Here is an 18,729-nt window from a genome sequence, read left to right on the forward strand (position 1 = left end):
AAGGAAATAGTACCAAACCTACTCTATGTTGCAAGCTTTACTCTGAAACCAAAACCAAAGATATTATAAACCTATAGACCAATGCCCATAATAAAGATATGAAAATTCTACAACAAAATTTAAGCAATTAAATCCAAACAACATACACAAACAAAATAATATATCGTGACCAAGTGAAGTTTAGCCCAGGAACAAAAGGTTGGTACAACATTTAAAGTCATTCAATATAATTCATCACATGACTAAATAAGAAAAACCATATGATCATTTTAATGAATACAGAAAAAAGCATCTGGGGATCCCTGGGTGGCGCAGCGGTTTAGCGCCTGCCTTTGGCCCAGGGCACGATCCTGGAGACCCGGGATCGAATCCCATATCGGGCTCCCGGTGCATGGAGCCTGCTTCTCCCTCAGCCTATGTCTCTGTCTCTGTCTCTCTCTCTCTCTCTGTGTGTGTGACTATCATAAATAAATAAAATTAAAAAAAAAAAGAAAGAAAAAAGCATCTAACAAAATTCAACATCCATTCATGATAAAAACTCTTCACACCAGGAATAGAGGGATTTTCTCAACTTGAGAAAGGGCATCTATAAAACCCACATAGAACCATCACTTTTTTTTTTTAAGATTTTATTTATTTATTCACGAGAGACACAGAGGCAGAGAGAGAAGCAGGCTCCATGCTGGGAGCCTGACACAGGATTCGATCCCGGGTCTCCAGGATCACACCCCGGGCTCAAGGCGACGCTAAACTGCTGAGCCACCCAGGCTGCCCAGAAGTATCACTCTTAATGTTTAAAGACTCACTGCTTTCCCTCACTAAAACTGGGGAAAAAAGCAATGATGTCCATTCTCAACACTGTTATGCAATATTGTACTTAAGACTCTAAGCTGTGCAATAAAGCAAAAAATAAAAAGCATACAGATATAAAAGAGGTAAAATTGTCTTTATTCAATGACACCATGATCATCTATATAGAAAATACTAAGGAATATATTTAAAAAGCTACCAGAACTACTCTCAAGATCACAAGAAACGCCACCAATAAACAAAAATAAATCATATTTCTACAACAAATAAAATTGTATTACAAACAAAAAATCTTTGGAAACTGAAATTAAAAACCTAATACTATTTATAATAGCATAAAATTATGAAATATTTGAAATAAGTGTAACAAAAAATGTAAAGTATTCATACACTGCAAATTATATAAAACACAAGTGAAAAAAAACTTTTTAAGATTTTATTTCTTCATTCATAAAAGACACAGAGAGAGGCAGAGACATAGGCAAAGGAAGAAGCAGGCTCTCCATGAAGCCTGATGCGGGACTTGATCCCAGGACCCCTGGATCACAACCTGAGCCAAAGGTAGACGCTCAACCACTGAGCCACCCAGGTGCCCCAAGTGAAAAATTTTTAAAGACTTAAATAAATGGAGAAATATAACATTTTAGTGGACAGAAAGATTTGATACCATTTTAAGACATCAATTCTGAAACTGATCTAGAGACTGAATGTAATCTCCTTCAAATCCCAGCAGGCTTTCTATAGAAACTGATAAGCTGATTCTAAAATTTACGAAGAAATGCAATAGACCTAAGATTGCTGAGACAGCATTGAAAAAAACAAAAATTAGAGGACTTTACCTGATTTCAAGACTTAGTTAAAGCTATTTAGCCAAAACAGAATGGTATGGCAAAGACAGACAATGGAACAAAATAGAGAGTTCAGGATCACATATATGCTCAACTGAGTTTCAACAAAGTTCGTAGGGGAATTGAACAGTAAAAAATAATATAATCAACTAATGGTGTTGGAATAACTGGATTTATATGTGCCAAAAAAGGAACTTAGGACTCACTGTGCATAAAAATTAACTGTAAATGGATTATAGACATAAATGTTAGAGCTTAAATTATAAAGCTTCTACAAGAAAACAGAAGAAAGTCTTACTGACCTTAGGTCAGGCAAGGTTTTTTTTTTTTTTTTAAGATTTTATTTATTTATTTATCAGAGACACACACACACACAGAGAGAGAGAGAGAGAGAGAGGCAGAGACACAGGCAGAGGGAGAAGCAGGTTCCGTGCAGGGAGCCCGATGTGGGACTCAATCCTGGGTCTCCACACCCTGGGCTGCAGGCGGCGCTAAACCGCTGAGACACCGGGGCTACCCAGGCAAAGGTTTTTTAAGTAGAATGTAAAAAGCCTGAACTAAAAGGAAATATTTGTAAATTGGACTTAATAAAAATCATAAAAATTTTTTATCTTCAAAAGACACTATTAAAGAAATGGGGCAGCCTGGGTGGCTCAGCAGTTTAGCACCTGCCTTCAGCCCAGGGCGTGATCCTGGAGACCTGGGATTGAGTCCCATGTCAGGCTCCTGCATGCAGCCTGCTTCTTCCTCTGCCTGTGTCTCTGCCTCTCTCTCTCTGTCTCTCTCTCTCTGTCTCTGTGTGTGTGTGTGTGTGTGTGTATGTGTCTCTGCCTCTCTCTCTCTCTCCTGAATAAATAAAATCTTTAAAAAAAAAAAAAAAGATGTTCAAAATCATTAGCATAAATTTAAACCACAATGAAAATACTACTATTCCCCCAACAGAATGATTAAAGTTAAAAGAACTAATAACAAGTGTTGGGAAGGATGTGGAGCAAATGAAATTGTGACACACTGCTGGTGGGAATGAAAAAACATTCAGCCACTTTGACAGTTTCTTATGAATTTAAAAATGTCCTATCATATGACCAACTAATCCTACCCCTAGGTATTTACCCAAGAGAAATGAAAATATGTCAATGATGATTTGTACTTGAGTATTTATGCAGCTTTAGTCATAACAGCCCCACACTGGAAAGATTCAAAATGTCCATCAGCTGGTGAAGAGATAAGCAAATTGTGGTCTATCCATACAAGAGAATATTATTCAGAAATAATAAGGGATAAACTATTGGTCTACACAACAACAAAGATGAATCTCAAAAGCATTATACTAAGTGAAAGAAGCCAGACACAAAAGGCTACAGACTGTATTTACATAAAATTCTAGAAAGGGAAAAACATGGAATTCTAGAAATTCATGAAATTCTAAAAAGTGATAAGAAGGAGATCAGTGACTGCCTAGGATGGGGATTAAAGGGGATGAAACTCACTGCAAAAGAGCATGAGAGAACTTTTCAAGTGATGAAATGGCCAATTGTGTATACATTTGTCAAAACTCATTATATACTTAAAACTGGTAAATTTATCGGTATGCAAATTATACCTCAGAAAAGATGCTTTGGGGCACTTGGGTAGCTCAGCGGTTTAGCACCTACCTTCCACCCATCGCGTGATCCTGGTTTAGTGCCTGCCTTTGGTTCAGGTCCTTATCTCAGGGTCCTGGGATTGAGCCCTCCATCAGGCTCCCTACTCAGCAGGAAGCCTGCTTCTCCCTTTCCCTCTCCCCTCTGTTCTCTCTCTCTCTCTCAAATAAATAAATAAAATCTTAAAAAAAAAAGATGCTTCAAAAAGTGAGTTAAGAGAAAAACTATGAGTAGGAAACAATTATTAATAATTATCATTACCATATTACCATTAGCATATACTATATGCCAGGTCCTTAACTTATATGATTATATTTTATCTCAAAACCACCATGCAGAATTTACCCAAAGAATATGAAAACACTAATTTGAAAAGATATGCACACCCCTATGTTTGCTGCAGCATTATTTATAATAACCAAAACAAAAAAACAACACAAGTGTCCACTGATAGATGAAGATGTGGCACATGTGTGTGTGCATATATATTTCCCCCCAATGGAATACTACTCAACCATGAAAAAGAATGAAATGTTGCCATTTGCAACAACATGGATGGATCTAGAGGATATACACTGCTAAGTGAAATAATCAGAGAAAGACAAATACCATAGATTTCACTCATGTGGATTTTAAGGAAAAAAACAAATGAACAAAGAAAAAGAGACAAACAAAAAACCAGACACTCAACTATAGAGAACAAATTGATGGTTACCAGAGGGAAGGTGGGGGGAGGGACAGGAGAAATAGGTAAAGGGGATTAAGAGTATACCTATTATGATAAGCACTGAGTAATGTATAAAATTGTTGAATCACTATATTGTACACCTGAAACTAATATAATGCTGCATTAATTATACTGGAATTAATTAATCAATTAATTTTTTTAAAGCCACCAGGCAAATTAGGCATTATTTCTTTGCCTTTTTTTTTTTAAGATTTTATTTATTTGAGAGAGAGAGAGACAGAGAACACAAACAGGGGGAGCTGCAGAGGGAGAAGCAGGAAGCTTGACGTGGGGCTTGATCCTAGAACCCTGGGACCACGATCCAGGCTTAAAGCAGCTACCCAGCCGACTGAGCCACCCAGGCACCCCAGGCATTATTATTTCTTTTTATAAAAGTCTAAGGATAACATGTCTGATTTTAAGACTCCCTAATGGTCTTCTTGCCTTTTCTGCAAATTTTCTTTAATAAACAACAAGATTAAATAAATAGCTAGTAACTAGCAGACAGAAGATTTGAGTAAGCCCAGACCCCTTTAAAACAAAAGTTGCACATTCAGAAAAGAGTTTTACTTTATTGGAGTTTAAAAAGCACAAAATTAAGTGTAATGTAAGATAGATCTACTCATACAGGAAGAGTTTAGCAGTGTTTATCATATAGGGCACAGGGCATTGAATAAATATAAAGAAACTTTCTATTTCACATTTATTTTTTTTTAAGATTTTATTTATTTATTCATGAGACAGAGAGAGAGAGAGAGAGAGAGAGAGAGAGGCAGGGACACAGGCAGAGGGAGAAGCAGGCTCCATGAAGGGAGCCCGACATGGGACTCAGTCCCGGGTCTCCAGGATCAGGCCCCGGGCTGAAGGCAGCGCTAAACCACTGAGCCACCTAGGCTGCCCCTCTATTTCACATTAAACTGCATTGTTTAAAAATATTTTAAACAGCATTTTGTATGTTAATAAAAACTTAAAAAGATATTATATAACCCCAATTATTAAATTCAGAATGGGGGACGCTTGGGTGGCTTAGCGGTTGAGCATCTGCCTTCAGCTTAGGGAGTGATCCCGGGTCCAGGGATCAAGTCCCACATCGGGATCCCTGCAAGGAGCCTGCTTCTCCCTCTATGTCTCTGCCTCTCTCTCTGTCTCTCATGAATAAATAAATAAAATCTGTTATAAATTAATTAATTCAGAAGGGATCCCAGTTTTTTGATAGTCATAACTTAAAAATTGTGAAATATTTAATAATAAAATATCCTTCTATACACTTTATTTAAGTGTATTTAAGAAGAGCTCAATGACATCTAGAAATCAACACTTGAAAATGGCTTACATTAATCCAAAATAAATATTTACATAGCAATTAAATACCTGTTGAATGATTAAAGATCATACTGTAGCTTATTTAAAATTCTGAAAGATGATGTATCACAAGGACAATACCTACAGGTAAAAATTTTCTTTATATATGTAAGCTAGTATCTGGAGTTCTGCTCATTTCTTTACTAGGAGAGCTGCTGGGATAATCAACTACACCTAATTAAAGTCTGCTTACAATTGCAACTGCCTAGTAATCCTGATGGGACAAGACACAGAAAGAGATTAAATTAATTAGCAGTCAAATGCTAATTAGCAGTAATAAGATTAAATAAGTAAGTAAGATTAAACATAGGTATACTATACATAAAAGTCTAAGGACAACATGCATGATTTTAAGACTCCCTAATGGTCTTCTTGCCTTCAATTTTGTTCTCTTCAAGACCCTTTTACATACTTTCATAAATACAGTGACTTGGTTATAAATGAACAGCAGGCAGAAGACTGTAGCAATACAGAACATGCAGGAAGAAAACAAGTACTGAAGGTCATTACAGAAGAATTTCAAGATAGGGCTTGAACAAAAATATCTGGATAATGAGACAAAATAAAAAATAAACATGAATGATGTTATAGAATCATGGAAATCTCAGAATACAGTAATGACTTAGATATGGGGCTAAGAAATGGTTTGCTAATTTGTTTCCATATACCCTGAATTATAATCATAGAGACAGGAAAAAACCCAGAGAGCATATACATAAACAAAGTGGGCACTAAATAAGAAAGAAAAATCAAAGAAGAGGATATAAAATAGTAGCAGGAATTAAAAGACATGGTAGCCAAAAAACTGCAGATAATATTCCTGGAAAATTGCTACAGAAATACCACTTAAAAAAAAAAAAGAAATACCACTTTTATTATAGAAGAATTATTAAAGGAGGAGTTTTTTTTGAAACAGAAAAAGACCTATGCTTTTGTTTCAATGAATTTAAAACTTTGGACAGATACCTATTTTGAAATTTCTAAGGACGATGATACTGGGAATAAGACCAAGGAATAAAAAATGTATAATGAAGCAAGTTGTATGTCATCTATATAATGAATGTAATTAAAACTCTTACAATGAATTTCAGGAGAACATGAAGTATGAGGCTAGAACCCTGAAGAATCTCTATTTTAAGCAAGGATAAGGAAGGGAGTACTTCTAAAAAGAAACTACATAGGTAAACCAGGCTCCAGATCCATACATCCATATGCTTTCAAAATTGCTCCTCACCATATGGATCCACTGACACTTCAGACTTAACATGACCAATAATGGGTTCATAGTCCTGTCAAACCTGTTTCCCCACATGTATGAACGGCACCATCATCCACCCAAACACCTCCGTCTGAAACTTGAGAGGCTGCCTGTCTCTTCCCACACCTAGTCAGTGACCTACTGCTGTTAATTAAAATTCTCTTTTCCTTCTTTCTTCTTTTATTTTCTCCTTTTATCACAGTCCTTTCTTTTATTTTCCCCCTTTCTATTCTCATTATTGGTCCTCTCATTTACATCTTCAATAAACTTCACCTAGACTAAATAGTTTCCAAGCAGGTCCCCCTGACTCCAAACTTTCCATATATCACCTTTCCATATACACCTTCCATGTATCTTAAGTACAGAACTCACTTTATGATTTTTCAAATGTATTAACTTTTCCTAAAATTTCACAATGAAAGTAAAATCAAACCTCAGGACAACACAAAATCCTTCATTAAGACCCTCCCTTCACTCCCTCCTCATAGTCTGGGTCCCATCCCAGCTGACCTACTTGTAATTTCCCCAGCATACTCTGATAACCTGTTCTCTCTACCTGCGGAGCCTTTTCTGTTTTCCCCATGGCTAACTCCTAACCATTCTCAAGGCTCAGTCACTTGATTTTGTTTATTTACTGTATTATCTTCTCTCCTTGACTATAAACAACTTATAAACAAGGACTGTACTTTCTATCTCCCAACACTTAGTAGAGCAGGTGGATGAATGTATGGTCATTAATTCCATAAGCATGTCCTGCCATGAAATGTGCCAGCCAAGAGCTTAGTTACTGGTTGACTGAGTAAGAACAAAGTCTGCTCAAACATAAACGATTAAAAATAGTCATCTTTCATTTCTGGTAGGGAATAAGACAGATATAAAAGAAAGAAGAATTAAAAGAAGAAAAATAATTAAAGCCAGAGTCAGATAAGAGGTAAGTCTTCCTGTAATAAAATATGAGTACCAACAGAGGCAACTAGTTTCTAAAAGAGCTGAGAACAATATACACTGCACAATCATTTGCTGTACCCCATTTTTTATAACAATAACCTGAAGTCTGTTAAATAACTGGATAAATGGGCTAAGAACAAGATCAATATTTGGCAGGAGGATGAATAAAAACAATACACTAAATGACTATATCACAGAATAGAAAAATTTTCAAGAATTCTTATAAAATTCCCTGAAAGCTTTGGTTAAATTTCCCCACTAAAATAAAAGAAAAAAGAAGTACTATTTCATTTTGGCTACACTATTTGTACACTTAAAAATACAATTTAGTAGGTGATCATATTGGGTGTTAACTTCCCCATGAGGAATATAACCTCCATTGAGGAAAAGTTACATGTTCTTTTAGTTGTCAAGTGGGAGTCAAAGAAAATTGAACTTACTGTCCACGAGGATACCAACGGTGCTTAGTAGTAAAGAACATTTTGCTAAGTTGTTCTATCATGAGTCCTTGCTCAAAGTGTTCATTTTTTTCTTCTAGTCTGGTTTTCAGCACTTGGTCATGTGTTTCTTCATTATTATACACAGGATCTGGCCGAGGGATAGGCTACAAAATCATCAGTAATGAACAGCATCAAAATGTAGGAATGTTAGCCAGCATTTGATTGACTTTACAATACAACAATTACCACACTCCAGAATTCATTATAGTACCTTAGGATGGGTAAGTTTTCAGAACAGAATTTTACTCAGTTGCATTATTCATTAAAGAATCAGAAACACGGGGATCCCTGGGTGGCGCAGCGGTTTGGCGCCTGCCTTTGGCCCAGGGCGCGATCCTGGAGACCCGGGATCGAATCCCACGTCAGGCTCCAGGTGCATGGAGCCTGCTTCTCCCTCTGCCTGTGTCTCTGCCTCTCTCTCTCTCTCTGTGTATGACTATCATAAATAAATAAAAATTAAAAAAAAAAAAAAAAAAGAATCAGAAACACGGGTACCTGGGTGGCTCAGCTAGTTAAACATCCAACTCTTGATCTTGGCTCAGGTCATGATCTCAGGATTGTAAGATCAAGCCTCGCATCAGGCTCCACGCTGGGCATGGAGCCTGCTTAAGATTCTTTCCCCCAACCTCTCACTCTCCCTCCTCTAAATAAAAAAAAAAAGAATCCTAAGTACTTTCCCTCTCATATTAAGTTTTCAGTCTCTTTTCCAACAATAAAGTTCTTATTTAATGTTATTTCCCCCCAATAATAAAGTACTTATTATGTTAATAATTTCTATTTCCCAAAACTATAAACTGTACCCATTATTTTTTAACTTACAAGTTTACAGTCTCAGGGTACCTGGATGGCTGAGTCAGTTAAGCATCTGCCTTGGGCTCAGGTAATGATCCCGGGGTCCTTGGATAGAGCTCCACATTGGGCTTTCTGCTCAGTGGGGAGTCTGCTTCTCCCTCTGCCCTTCCCCCCCACTCGTGCTCTCTCTCAAATAAATAAAATCTTTAAAAAGAATTTTTTTAAGTTTACAGTTCTCTAACTTTGCTTATCATTAAAGTGAGATAAAATGAAATTGGTAATTCTTATATCCAAAGGAAACTTTTTTTTTTAATTTTTATTTATTTATGATAGTCACAGAGAGAGAAAGAGAGAGAGGCAGAGACATAGGCAGAGGGAGAAGCAGGCTCCATGCACTGGGAGCCCGATGTGGGATTCGATCCAGGGTCTCCAGGATCGTGCCCTGGGCCAAAGGCAGGCGCCAAACCGCTGCGCCACCCAGGGATCCCCCAAAGGAAACTTTTTAAAAAATTTTCAATGTTTTCATTTTAGGTGAATGAAATGTCACCAAATGATGCTTTCTGAAAACTTGAGTACTTTTTCCTTTTTTTTTTTTTTAACTTTTATTTATTTATGATAGTCACACAGAGAGAGAGAGAGAGAAAGAGGCAGAGACATAGGCAGAGGGAGAAACAGGCCCCATGCACTGGGAGCCTGACGTGGGACTTGATCCCGGGTCTCCAGGATCGCGCCCTGGGCCAAAGGCAGGCGCCAAACCGCTGCACCACCCAGGGATCCCCTTGAGTACTTTTTCACCTAAAGACATCAACTACTAAAAATCTCATCTCCTCCCCAACACATCTGAATAATATAACATGTTCCCATCAGTAATTAGCTCATTAAAGCCTTTAAGATTAATCACTGTCTTAGAAAGTCAAGTGTCCTATATATTTTAATTATTAAATAATATATGTAACATGAGGTGGTAACATTGTCCTGCTTTACAAATACCGTATATGTGTATTATATTACAATGAAAATCTGAATTTATAATCAGAAAGAAAACAATTCAAACATAAATGTCTTTACATTCATACACTATTAATGACAACTACTACATACTCTCATTTTATTAAATATTAGAGGATATACTTATATTTGTTTGGCATATATACATGAAAAAATAAAATTTCTTTAAGAAGCAATATACAAGTGCATGAAGGTGCCACAACTGGCTTAGTACTACAGAATTGCAAAGTAACAAAGGTATTAGTGATAGGTAGAAAAAGAGCCCAGTCAGAGCCTTGTCACTGAGTGCAGAATGCATTCTACAAGGGATAACAAATATTATGAGAAAGGAAAGTAGGAAAGAACACACAATAAAGAGATAAACTCTAAAAATGGATCTTGAGAAACCAGATTATGAAAGACCTTCAAAGTCAGACTTAAAAGTAACAATGCAAGGTAAATCGAAATACTTAGTGTGGGAGGTAATGAGGAGGCAGTATAACAAAGAGGTTTTTTTTTTTTTTAAAGATTTATTTATTTATTCATTCAGAGAGAGAGACAGGCAGAGAAACAGGCAGAGGGAGAAGTAGGCTCTGTGCAGGGAGCCCAATGTGGGACTCGATCCCTAGTCTCCAGGATCATACCCTGGGCTACAGGCGGCACCAAACCGCTGCGCCACAGGGGCTGCCCAACAAAGAGGTTAAGAACTGGAGCTTTGGTCTCTAATTCTGTCATGTACTAGTTCTGGACCTTGGACAAGTTATTTAAGCTCTTAATTTCCCTTTCTGTAAAGTCAGAGGCACAATACCTACCCAAAAGGGCTTGGTGAAGATTAAATGAAATAATAATATATGGTATGGTTAGCTGTCCCTCACACTCTTAAGAGTTCAATAATGGTAGGTAGCTATTAAGATTTCTTTGAGGCCTCAAACAGGAGAAAAGTGATATAAATTTTAAAAAAAAGTTTTCCTTAGACATTTAATTTTAAAAGATCATCACTTGTATGTAAAGTAGAAAATTAGTGTCTTTGAAAGTTACTATCAGACCCTCAGAGGTCTAGCAAACACAGGATTAGAGCCTCTAATAGTTTTCTCTCTTTTAGGTCACTATACTTGTTGCTAAAGATCAAATGTTTATAGTATTATCAAAAGTTGTTTTCAAGCATTCATAAATGTTCCATTGTTTCTCTCCCTATTCCCAAGCAGGCTCAATTCTAATATATCACAAATTCTCTCTGCTTTGTATGGATTAAAAATACTTCTTTTCTTGGCACATAGATAAAAGACATCAGAATTAATGGATTCGTCAAAGTCTAAACCAAGAGCCTCTGGCTGACTCAGAATTGATTTTTAGGTAGTTTTTGATCTCCTTGATCAAACTTCAAAGAAAGGATACATGACTATTTCAGTAAAAAGGAAAAACTAAAATAAAACTGTCATGTTTAAAAAACATTCAGATTGTCATTCTGAATTTCCCTTGCTTCTCTTAAGAATTTTCAAAATTTTACTTTTGAAATTTTCCACTAAATCAGCCACTAAAAAGAACTGTCTAGTCCTTACATTTTAATCTTTCCAAGTCATTATTTTTCCCCTAGCATAATATGTTTATTTTCCTAAACTAGAAATCCTAAATTCTAGAAAAACACTTTTAGAATATTTGTACTTTTCATAAAATATATACTTGGCAAAAGAAGGATCTTTTTACCTGGATCTGTGGAAAACTGTATGTTTTAGATTCAAATTACCAGAAAATCAAAGATGCAAATCATCCTAACTTTCCTAAAGCCAGTCTCAGTAGGTATTTCTATATTTGCAGGATCTCTGTATGTAGTATGCTTTCCAAGGCCTACAGAATCAAAGGGCCCACTGGAGTTGTAGCAGTTGTAGATACCTCTTTCAGAAAAGAAAAAAATCAAGACTACAACTCAAGTCATGTTGGAAAGTTTTTACTTACTGTCATGTAGTACTTGCATGAGATTTATAAATCTAGATTCATAAAGAACATACTGTATTCTAACTTCTAAGAGTAACATGTTTTGGGATCCCTGGGTGGCGCAGCGGTTTGGCGCCTGCCTTTGGCCCAGGGCGCGATCCTAGAGACCCAGGATCGAATCCCACATCGGGCTCCCGGTGCATGGAGCCTGCTTCTCCCTCTGCCTATGTCTCTGCGCCTCTCTCTCTCTCCCTCTGTGACTATCATAAATAAATAAATAAAATTAAAAAAAAAAAAAAAAAGAGTAACATGTTTTCAAGAATGTTATTGTGCAGCCCAATCTACAATTTATTACTTGAGAAACAAAAAAAATTCCATGCTTCCCCATGTGAATATCTCTTAGCCCTAAAACAGAAAAGCCATAAGTATAAAGAGGTAGGAACAAATTTATTCATTTAATCAACAAATATTTATTGTACACTTAACAAGTAAAAGTGTTACTCCAGATGCTAAGGTTGTAGCAGAGAACAAAACACAGAGCCCTGTCCTCATGGAGCTTACATTTTAGTGGTGGGAGATAGACAGGAAAACAAGAAAATGTCTATTGTGCCAGAAATGAGACAAGCTATTCAGAAAAGACAATAGGAAGGAGTCTAGGGGCAGGAGTACTACTTTAAATGCAGGAGTCATTCACTAGTTAACAAATAAAGAAAGGGAATAAATAAATTATGAGGTCTCCGAGGGAAAAGCATTCCAGGCAAAAGCAGGAGGAACTACAAAAGGCCCTGAAGTAGGAGTTACCTAATGTAATTGAAGAACAGGGGGGAAGCCTGTTCTGCCTGTTGCTCCCTCTGCCTGTGTTCTGTCAAATAAATAAGTAAAACCTTAAAAAAAAAAAAAAAAAAAAAAGCCTTTAAAGAAAGAAGATGAAAAACGAAATGAGAAAATGGAAATAGTAAAATAAAAACAAAACAAAACAAAAAATTGAAACCAAAGAAAGGAAACCAAACAATTCTACTCTCTTTGGATACTGAAAGAAATGTGAATATTTCTAACAGCAAATTATAAATTACAAGAAATTTTTCTCATACATACTTTTGTATGCTCATATGGAATGTCCACAGAAGGGTGGTAGCATACTATCGTCCTGCCGTCAGATGTCAAAGCAAGCTCTACTTTGCTAAAAAAGAATGTTTTAGAAACAGAGTTATGCTGTATTCAAGGCAGAATGAGTTTCTTAGAGACAAAATTAATTAATCATAAATCCCTGGATAAGAGATTGTATGGCACTGGATTAGCAAACCTGGTACCCATATCATCGGAGACAACGCAGACCGTCTCACAAAGTTTATCAGCTTAACTACCACAACAGACCATGAATGCATAACTCACTATTTTATCTATTTGTTTTTAGACTTATAGACTCTACTTCCAAATCTTTGGAAGGGATCTTCATGTTTACTCATCACTATTATTAGAACTTTTTTTCCTTATCTAGAAACTACCTTTGGGGTGCCTCGGTGGCCCAGTCAGTTAAGGGTCTGCCTTCACCTCAGGTCATGATCTTGGGGTCCTGGCATGGAGCCCAGAGTCAGGATCCCTGCTCAGCAGGAATCTCCTTCTCCCCCTGCCCCTCCTACCCCTGCTCTTTCTAATAAATAAAATATTAAAAAAAAAAAAAAACTACTTTCAAAAAGCTGTAAGAACTATATTAATTTGTTGAATTATTAGAATTAAAGATCGGCAAGGTACATAATCTTCCAGGCAAAGGATCACCTGAATTTCCAATCATAAAGACTACAGCTGAGAACTTTTTCTAGATCAAATGCTTTCTCCAATGTCTTTGGCAGAACAGTACAGCAGTAAGAAGCCTCCCATTAAAAGAGTTCTGCAGTCAAAATTTGGGAATTACTGAATACTATCTCTTCCCTCCATTAATATCCCTCAGATAAACACATTTTGGGCAATACTTCTTTAAATATTTTTTCCAGGAATACTCTGGCTGGATCTTATTCAGGTATCAACTAACCATGACTATTTTTCAAAGACTCCGCAACTACTATTATACTTAAATACATGTGTGTTCTAAGGAACACAACTTACGGCTTTCATTAACCTTACAGGTTCTCTAGATGTCTGTAAATTTAAGTTTCTAAGATTTCAATACCAACTAGATTTGAACCAGATCAGCTTAAACACTAATAGTGCATTTTAACTAACATGGGATAAGGTATTAGGTTGTTTCACCATGATTTTAAGATCAAATAGCATAACATGGCTATATTGAACCTTTGACCTATCAGGTATTTTTTTATGAAGAATGGAGTTTTACATAATACAAGACACTTGTAAGACTCAATTTTTTCAGGTTCAGAAAGTGTTACTATATTGAACACCAATAAAAATTAATTTATAAAAAAAAAAAAAAAAAAAAAAGAAAGAAAGTGTTACTATTACCTAGTTTAATTTCACCATCATCTTAGTTCTTACTAAATATACATTTAAAATTCACATTAAAACTAGTGTCAAGGGAAGAAAATACATTTTTACTAATATTTGGAATAAAAACAATGTAGCTTAAGAAAATATGTTTCAGTTTCTGTACATTAGACTCTACTATAAGAAGAAAGGCATCTCATTCATATGTTATTCCTAGTTCTTATTCTTAGCATAGGGACTGGAATTAAATAAGTACCAAATAAGTTGCGACTGAATTAAATTATTTGTAATTTAGGATTATTCAATGTCAAACAAAAGATAAGATAAATAACTGCTTAAGCTAATAGATATGAACCCGAAGAGGAAAAACCTATAAAAACTAATTAACTTTTCCAAAAAGCTAAAGAATGCTTTGGGATAAAAGATAGCATTTCTAACAGCATGTCTGTCTTACAACAAATTAAGGATTCACTGAAAAACAATGATAATGATTTTTATTTAAAACATTTGTGAGCCCAGATACTGTGTAAATAAAGCCATTGAAATAATTTTTAAATACAAAATTAAGGAAAGAATAATCAGAAAAGAATGCAGAAAATACCAAAACAAGAAATAAAATTAAATAATTTCAGATACAACTAACAGACTATTTTTTTCAACTGAATTTAAATACGTACCAATTATAGTCATCTGGTAGAGGAGAATACGTAGATTTATGACAGAAACAATATAAAGCTCCATCTGCAAAAACCCAAGCAGTAAAATGGATTTAGTTAATTTGAACATACATTCTCGCATAAATGTAAAGCTAGTTTCACTCATTCAACCATTATTTATTGTGTCTACTATGAAACAGGGCTAGAGATCAGGAATTCAATAAGATCTAGTCCTTGCTCTCAAAAAGGGTACAAGTCTTATGAGAAATAAACAAATAATTCCAATATAAATGACAAGCCCTGTTAGGATGGGTAAGCATTGGGAAAGGGCACATAGGTTACAAAATAGGACTGTACAGGTTTAAGAAAGCCTTTCCAGTAAAGATGATGTCTAAGGTATCTAAAGGATGGAGGAATAAGCAGGAGTTGGTAGGGATGAGTATATTGTTTCTTGCAGAGACTTATAAGTGCTAAGGACCACAGAAATATGGGAAGTATTTAGGTATTCTAAAAACTTGTGAAAATAAATATTTTTGTGAGACCAAGTGTACAGTTCACAAAGGGAAAGTGTTAAGTGATGAAATACAAAATAAACTGTCAAATTTAACTCTTCTTAATCAAAATGCTCACATTTCAAACCATATTCTCCTTTTTTAGAATACCTGCAAATTCAAGAGCCATAATTACTTTAAGTTTAAATTTCTCCTATGTTCAGAGAAAGTGTTCTTTTAAATATAAAGAAAAAAAATTTAAATGTAGCTCGGTATAGTTAAAAATGGTTTTGAAAAGAGTAGTCCTCCCATATCTGTGTTTTTGTTTTCTGCAGTTTTAGTTACCCAAGGGGAACCAACCACCGTCAAAAAGCAGATGATCCTCCTTCTGACATAGTGTCAGGTCAGTAGTAGTAATGCTATATCACAATGCTTATGTTATTCACCTTGCTTCATCTCATCACACAGACATTTTATCCCACATTATCACAAGGGTGAGTATAGAACAATAAGGTATTTTGAGAAAGAGCTTATTTACATAATTTTTATTATAGTATATTATTAGAATTGTCCTATTTTATTATTAATTATGGTAGTTAATCTCTTACTGTGTCTGTTACGTTTATCACAGGTATACATGTATAGGAAAAAGCACAGTGTACATAGGGTTCAGTACTATCCACAGTATCCAGCATCCACTGGATATCTTGGAATATATTCCCTATGGATAAGGAGAACTACTGAACAGGCTGGCTAAAGCCAAGGATCAACTTCTCTCAACTGAGCCTCTTGCTTCTCAGTAGGAATGCAATCCCCACTTTGTTCAAATACCACTCATCCTTCAAAGTCAAATGCTACTCTTCCATGAAATTCTTTTTTCCCCTCCCTGCCCCACAATTCCCATCACAGAGAAAAGAGTGGTCTATTCTACACATGCCCCAACTGATGGTTCATTTGACATCACTACCTTCTTTGTGGTCTTTTTTTTTTTTCCTGCATCAGTTATTTATATGTATCAAAAATATAAGACTTATTTTCTATCTTTGTATACTCCTCCTTTTCCCAAGGACTGCATATAGAGGTCTAAACATAAAGTCTTACTCCAAACATAAAAAATGCCTTAACAAAACTCTTTTATCATAAAAGATTGCTCAACAATGTCAATCCCAAAATTCTGTGGATGTAAGATAATATAAAGAATTAGACATTTAACTTCAGGGCAGCCCCAGTGGCGCAGCGGTTTAGTGCCGCCCGCAGCCTGGGGTGTGATCCTGGAGACCCAGGATCGAGTCCCACATCGGGCTCCCTGCATGTGGCCTGCTTCTCCCTCTGCCTCTCTCTCTCTCCCCCCACCCCCGCCCTGTGTGTCTCTATGAATAAATAAATAAAATCTTAAAAAAAAAAAAGAATTTTAACTTCATCTCTCAAAAGATTTGATTTTCAATTATCTGTGCTAATACAGAGGAGTATTCAACAAGACAAATCAGATGATAATGTTAAAACCATTTACGATTCTTTTATTTTATTGACCCTGTTGGGGATCTTCTTAAGTATGTACAAATTAATATTTTTTTTTAAAGAATTTATTTATTCATTCATGAGAGACACAGAGACACAGGCAGAGGGAGAAGCAGGCTCCATGCAGGGAGCCCGACGCGGGACTCAATCCCGGATCTCCAGGATCATGCCCTGGGTCAAAAGCAGCGCTAAACTGCTGAGCCACCTGGGCTGCCCAAGTGTGTACAAATTAATATTAAAAGAAGTTTGTATTCTCTGAATATAAACCAGCTAGGTGATACGCAATTCACTTAAAGAAAGAGGGTTGGGTGGCAGAGGCAGGACACACAGAATTAAGTGATTTTAAAACAGGCAGGAAGGAAAATTCGGGCAGCCTAGGTGGTACAGTGGTTTAGCGCCGCCTTCGGCCCAGGGCGTGATCCTGGAGACCAGGGATTGAGCCCCACATCCGGCTCCCTGCATGGAGCCTGCTTCTCCCTTTGCCTGTGTCTCTGCCTCTCTCTCTCAACGTCTCTCATGAATAAATAAATAAAATCTTTTTTTTAAAAAAAAAAAAGGAAAACTCAAGAGAACAGTATTTCAGTTCAACAAGAAACTGTTAAATTTCTACCCTGTATTTACGCAGACATCTGTTTGTACTCTCATGACATACATTACATTCTATGTCATAATCCAGATATTTCTTATTTCCATGGATGTCTGTTTCACCTACAAATGTTAAGTTCTTTTAAGGCCAGAAACCACATCTTGATCATTACTCTGTCTCCTACGGTGGCTACTAATAAAAAAGTGATGGCTGAACTGCCTCTAAAATGCTAACTTCCTCACAATTAGTACAATTAGAAATATTCATATGTCATTTTATCAAAAGAGAAACTCTAAATGTGGTAAATATCAGAGGTTTTAAATATAATTAGAATTGGGGGACCTGGTGACTCAAACGGCATCTGCTTTCAGCTCAGGTCATAATCCTAGGGTCCTGGGACTGAGTCCCACATCAGCACAGAGTCTGCTTCTGCTTCTTCTTTTCCCTCTTCTCTGGCTCATGCTCATGCTTTTTCTCTCTCAAAAAAAAAATAAATTAAATCTTTAAAAAAATAAATGTTCCTTTTGGCATAAAGGAGGTCTTCTTATTTTTGCTCACTGAACTTTCTCCCTTAATCATGGTTTTGCTTTCGCTCTAATCTTAATGTTCTTCCTTTTCATATAAATATCAATAATAACACTTTCCCTTCAATAATAGTAATGATAGAACTTGTGGAGAATAAGGGACTTCAGGATGAAAGAAGTTAGGCAGTCACTGAATATTAGGATGATTAATAATGGAAAAATTTTCTGGCATAATCTAAAATAATTTAGTTAACTAGATATTTTGACAACTCCAATCCATTCAAGTCAGTTCACAAACATTTATTTATCACCTACCATGTATGAGAGGTACTGAAGAAACTAAAATAAATTAGACACTACAAATTTATAATCTAGTAGGTAAAGTATACATAGATAATTTTCACTTATCCAGGGGCAGATTAACTAGTTTTCAGATTAATCTCTGTGAGGGATAATAGCTATTTCAGGACATGGACTAGGGAAAAATAGATTAGGTATGATTTACCATCAGCCTTGAGGCTGGGTTCTAGTCAGGGCAAAAAGGAGAACAAGCAGCATAAGTCTCTCTCCCAATTCTCAACAAAAAATGCTCTCCTAAGTAATCAAGAACAGACTATTGCTTTGTTTTGTTTTCATTGATTTTTTTTTTTTTTTTAGGAGGGAGAGAGAGAGAGAGACAGAAAGGAGGGGGAGGAGAGACAGAATCTT

At 36.0% G+C, this 18,729-nt stretch overlaps 1 protein-coding gene across 4 annotated transcripts in view; it reads right to left on the minus strand.

Moving 5' to 3' along the window:
• The window catches only part of MRPL42 (mitochondrial ribosomal protein L42), a 45,008-nt gene that overhangs the window by 7,848 nt on the left and 18,431 nt on the right, over positions 1–18,729 (minus strand). For all 4 annotated transcript variants that reach the window (XM_055336559.1, XM_055336558.1, XM_055336560.1 and 1 more), the window contains exons 3-5: positions 14,924–14,987; positions 12,903–12,987; positions 8,037–8,200 (exon numbers count right to left, since the gene is read on the minus strand). In XM_055336559.1, coding sequence (XP_055192534.1) covers positions 8,037–8,200; positions 12,903–12,987; positions 14,924–14,987 — 313 coding nt within the window. The remainder of the gene's footprint in view (positions 1–8,036; positions 8,201–12,902; positions 12,988–14,923; positions 14,988–18,729) is intronic.

The sequence above is a fragment of the Nyctereutes procyonoides genome, unplaced genomic scaffold, assembly GCF_905146905.1.
Source record: "Nyctereutes procyonoides isolate TBG_1078 unplaced genomic scaffold, NYPRO_anot_genome, whole genome shotgun sequence".
Lineage (NCBI taxonomy): Eukaryota > Metazoa > Chordata > Mammalia > Carnivora > Canidae > Nyctereutes > Nyctereutes procyonoides.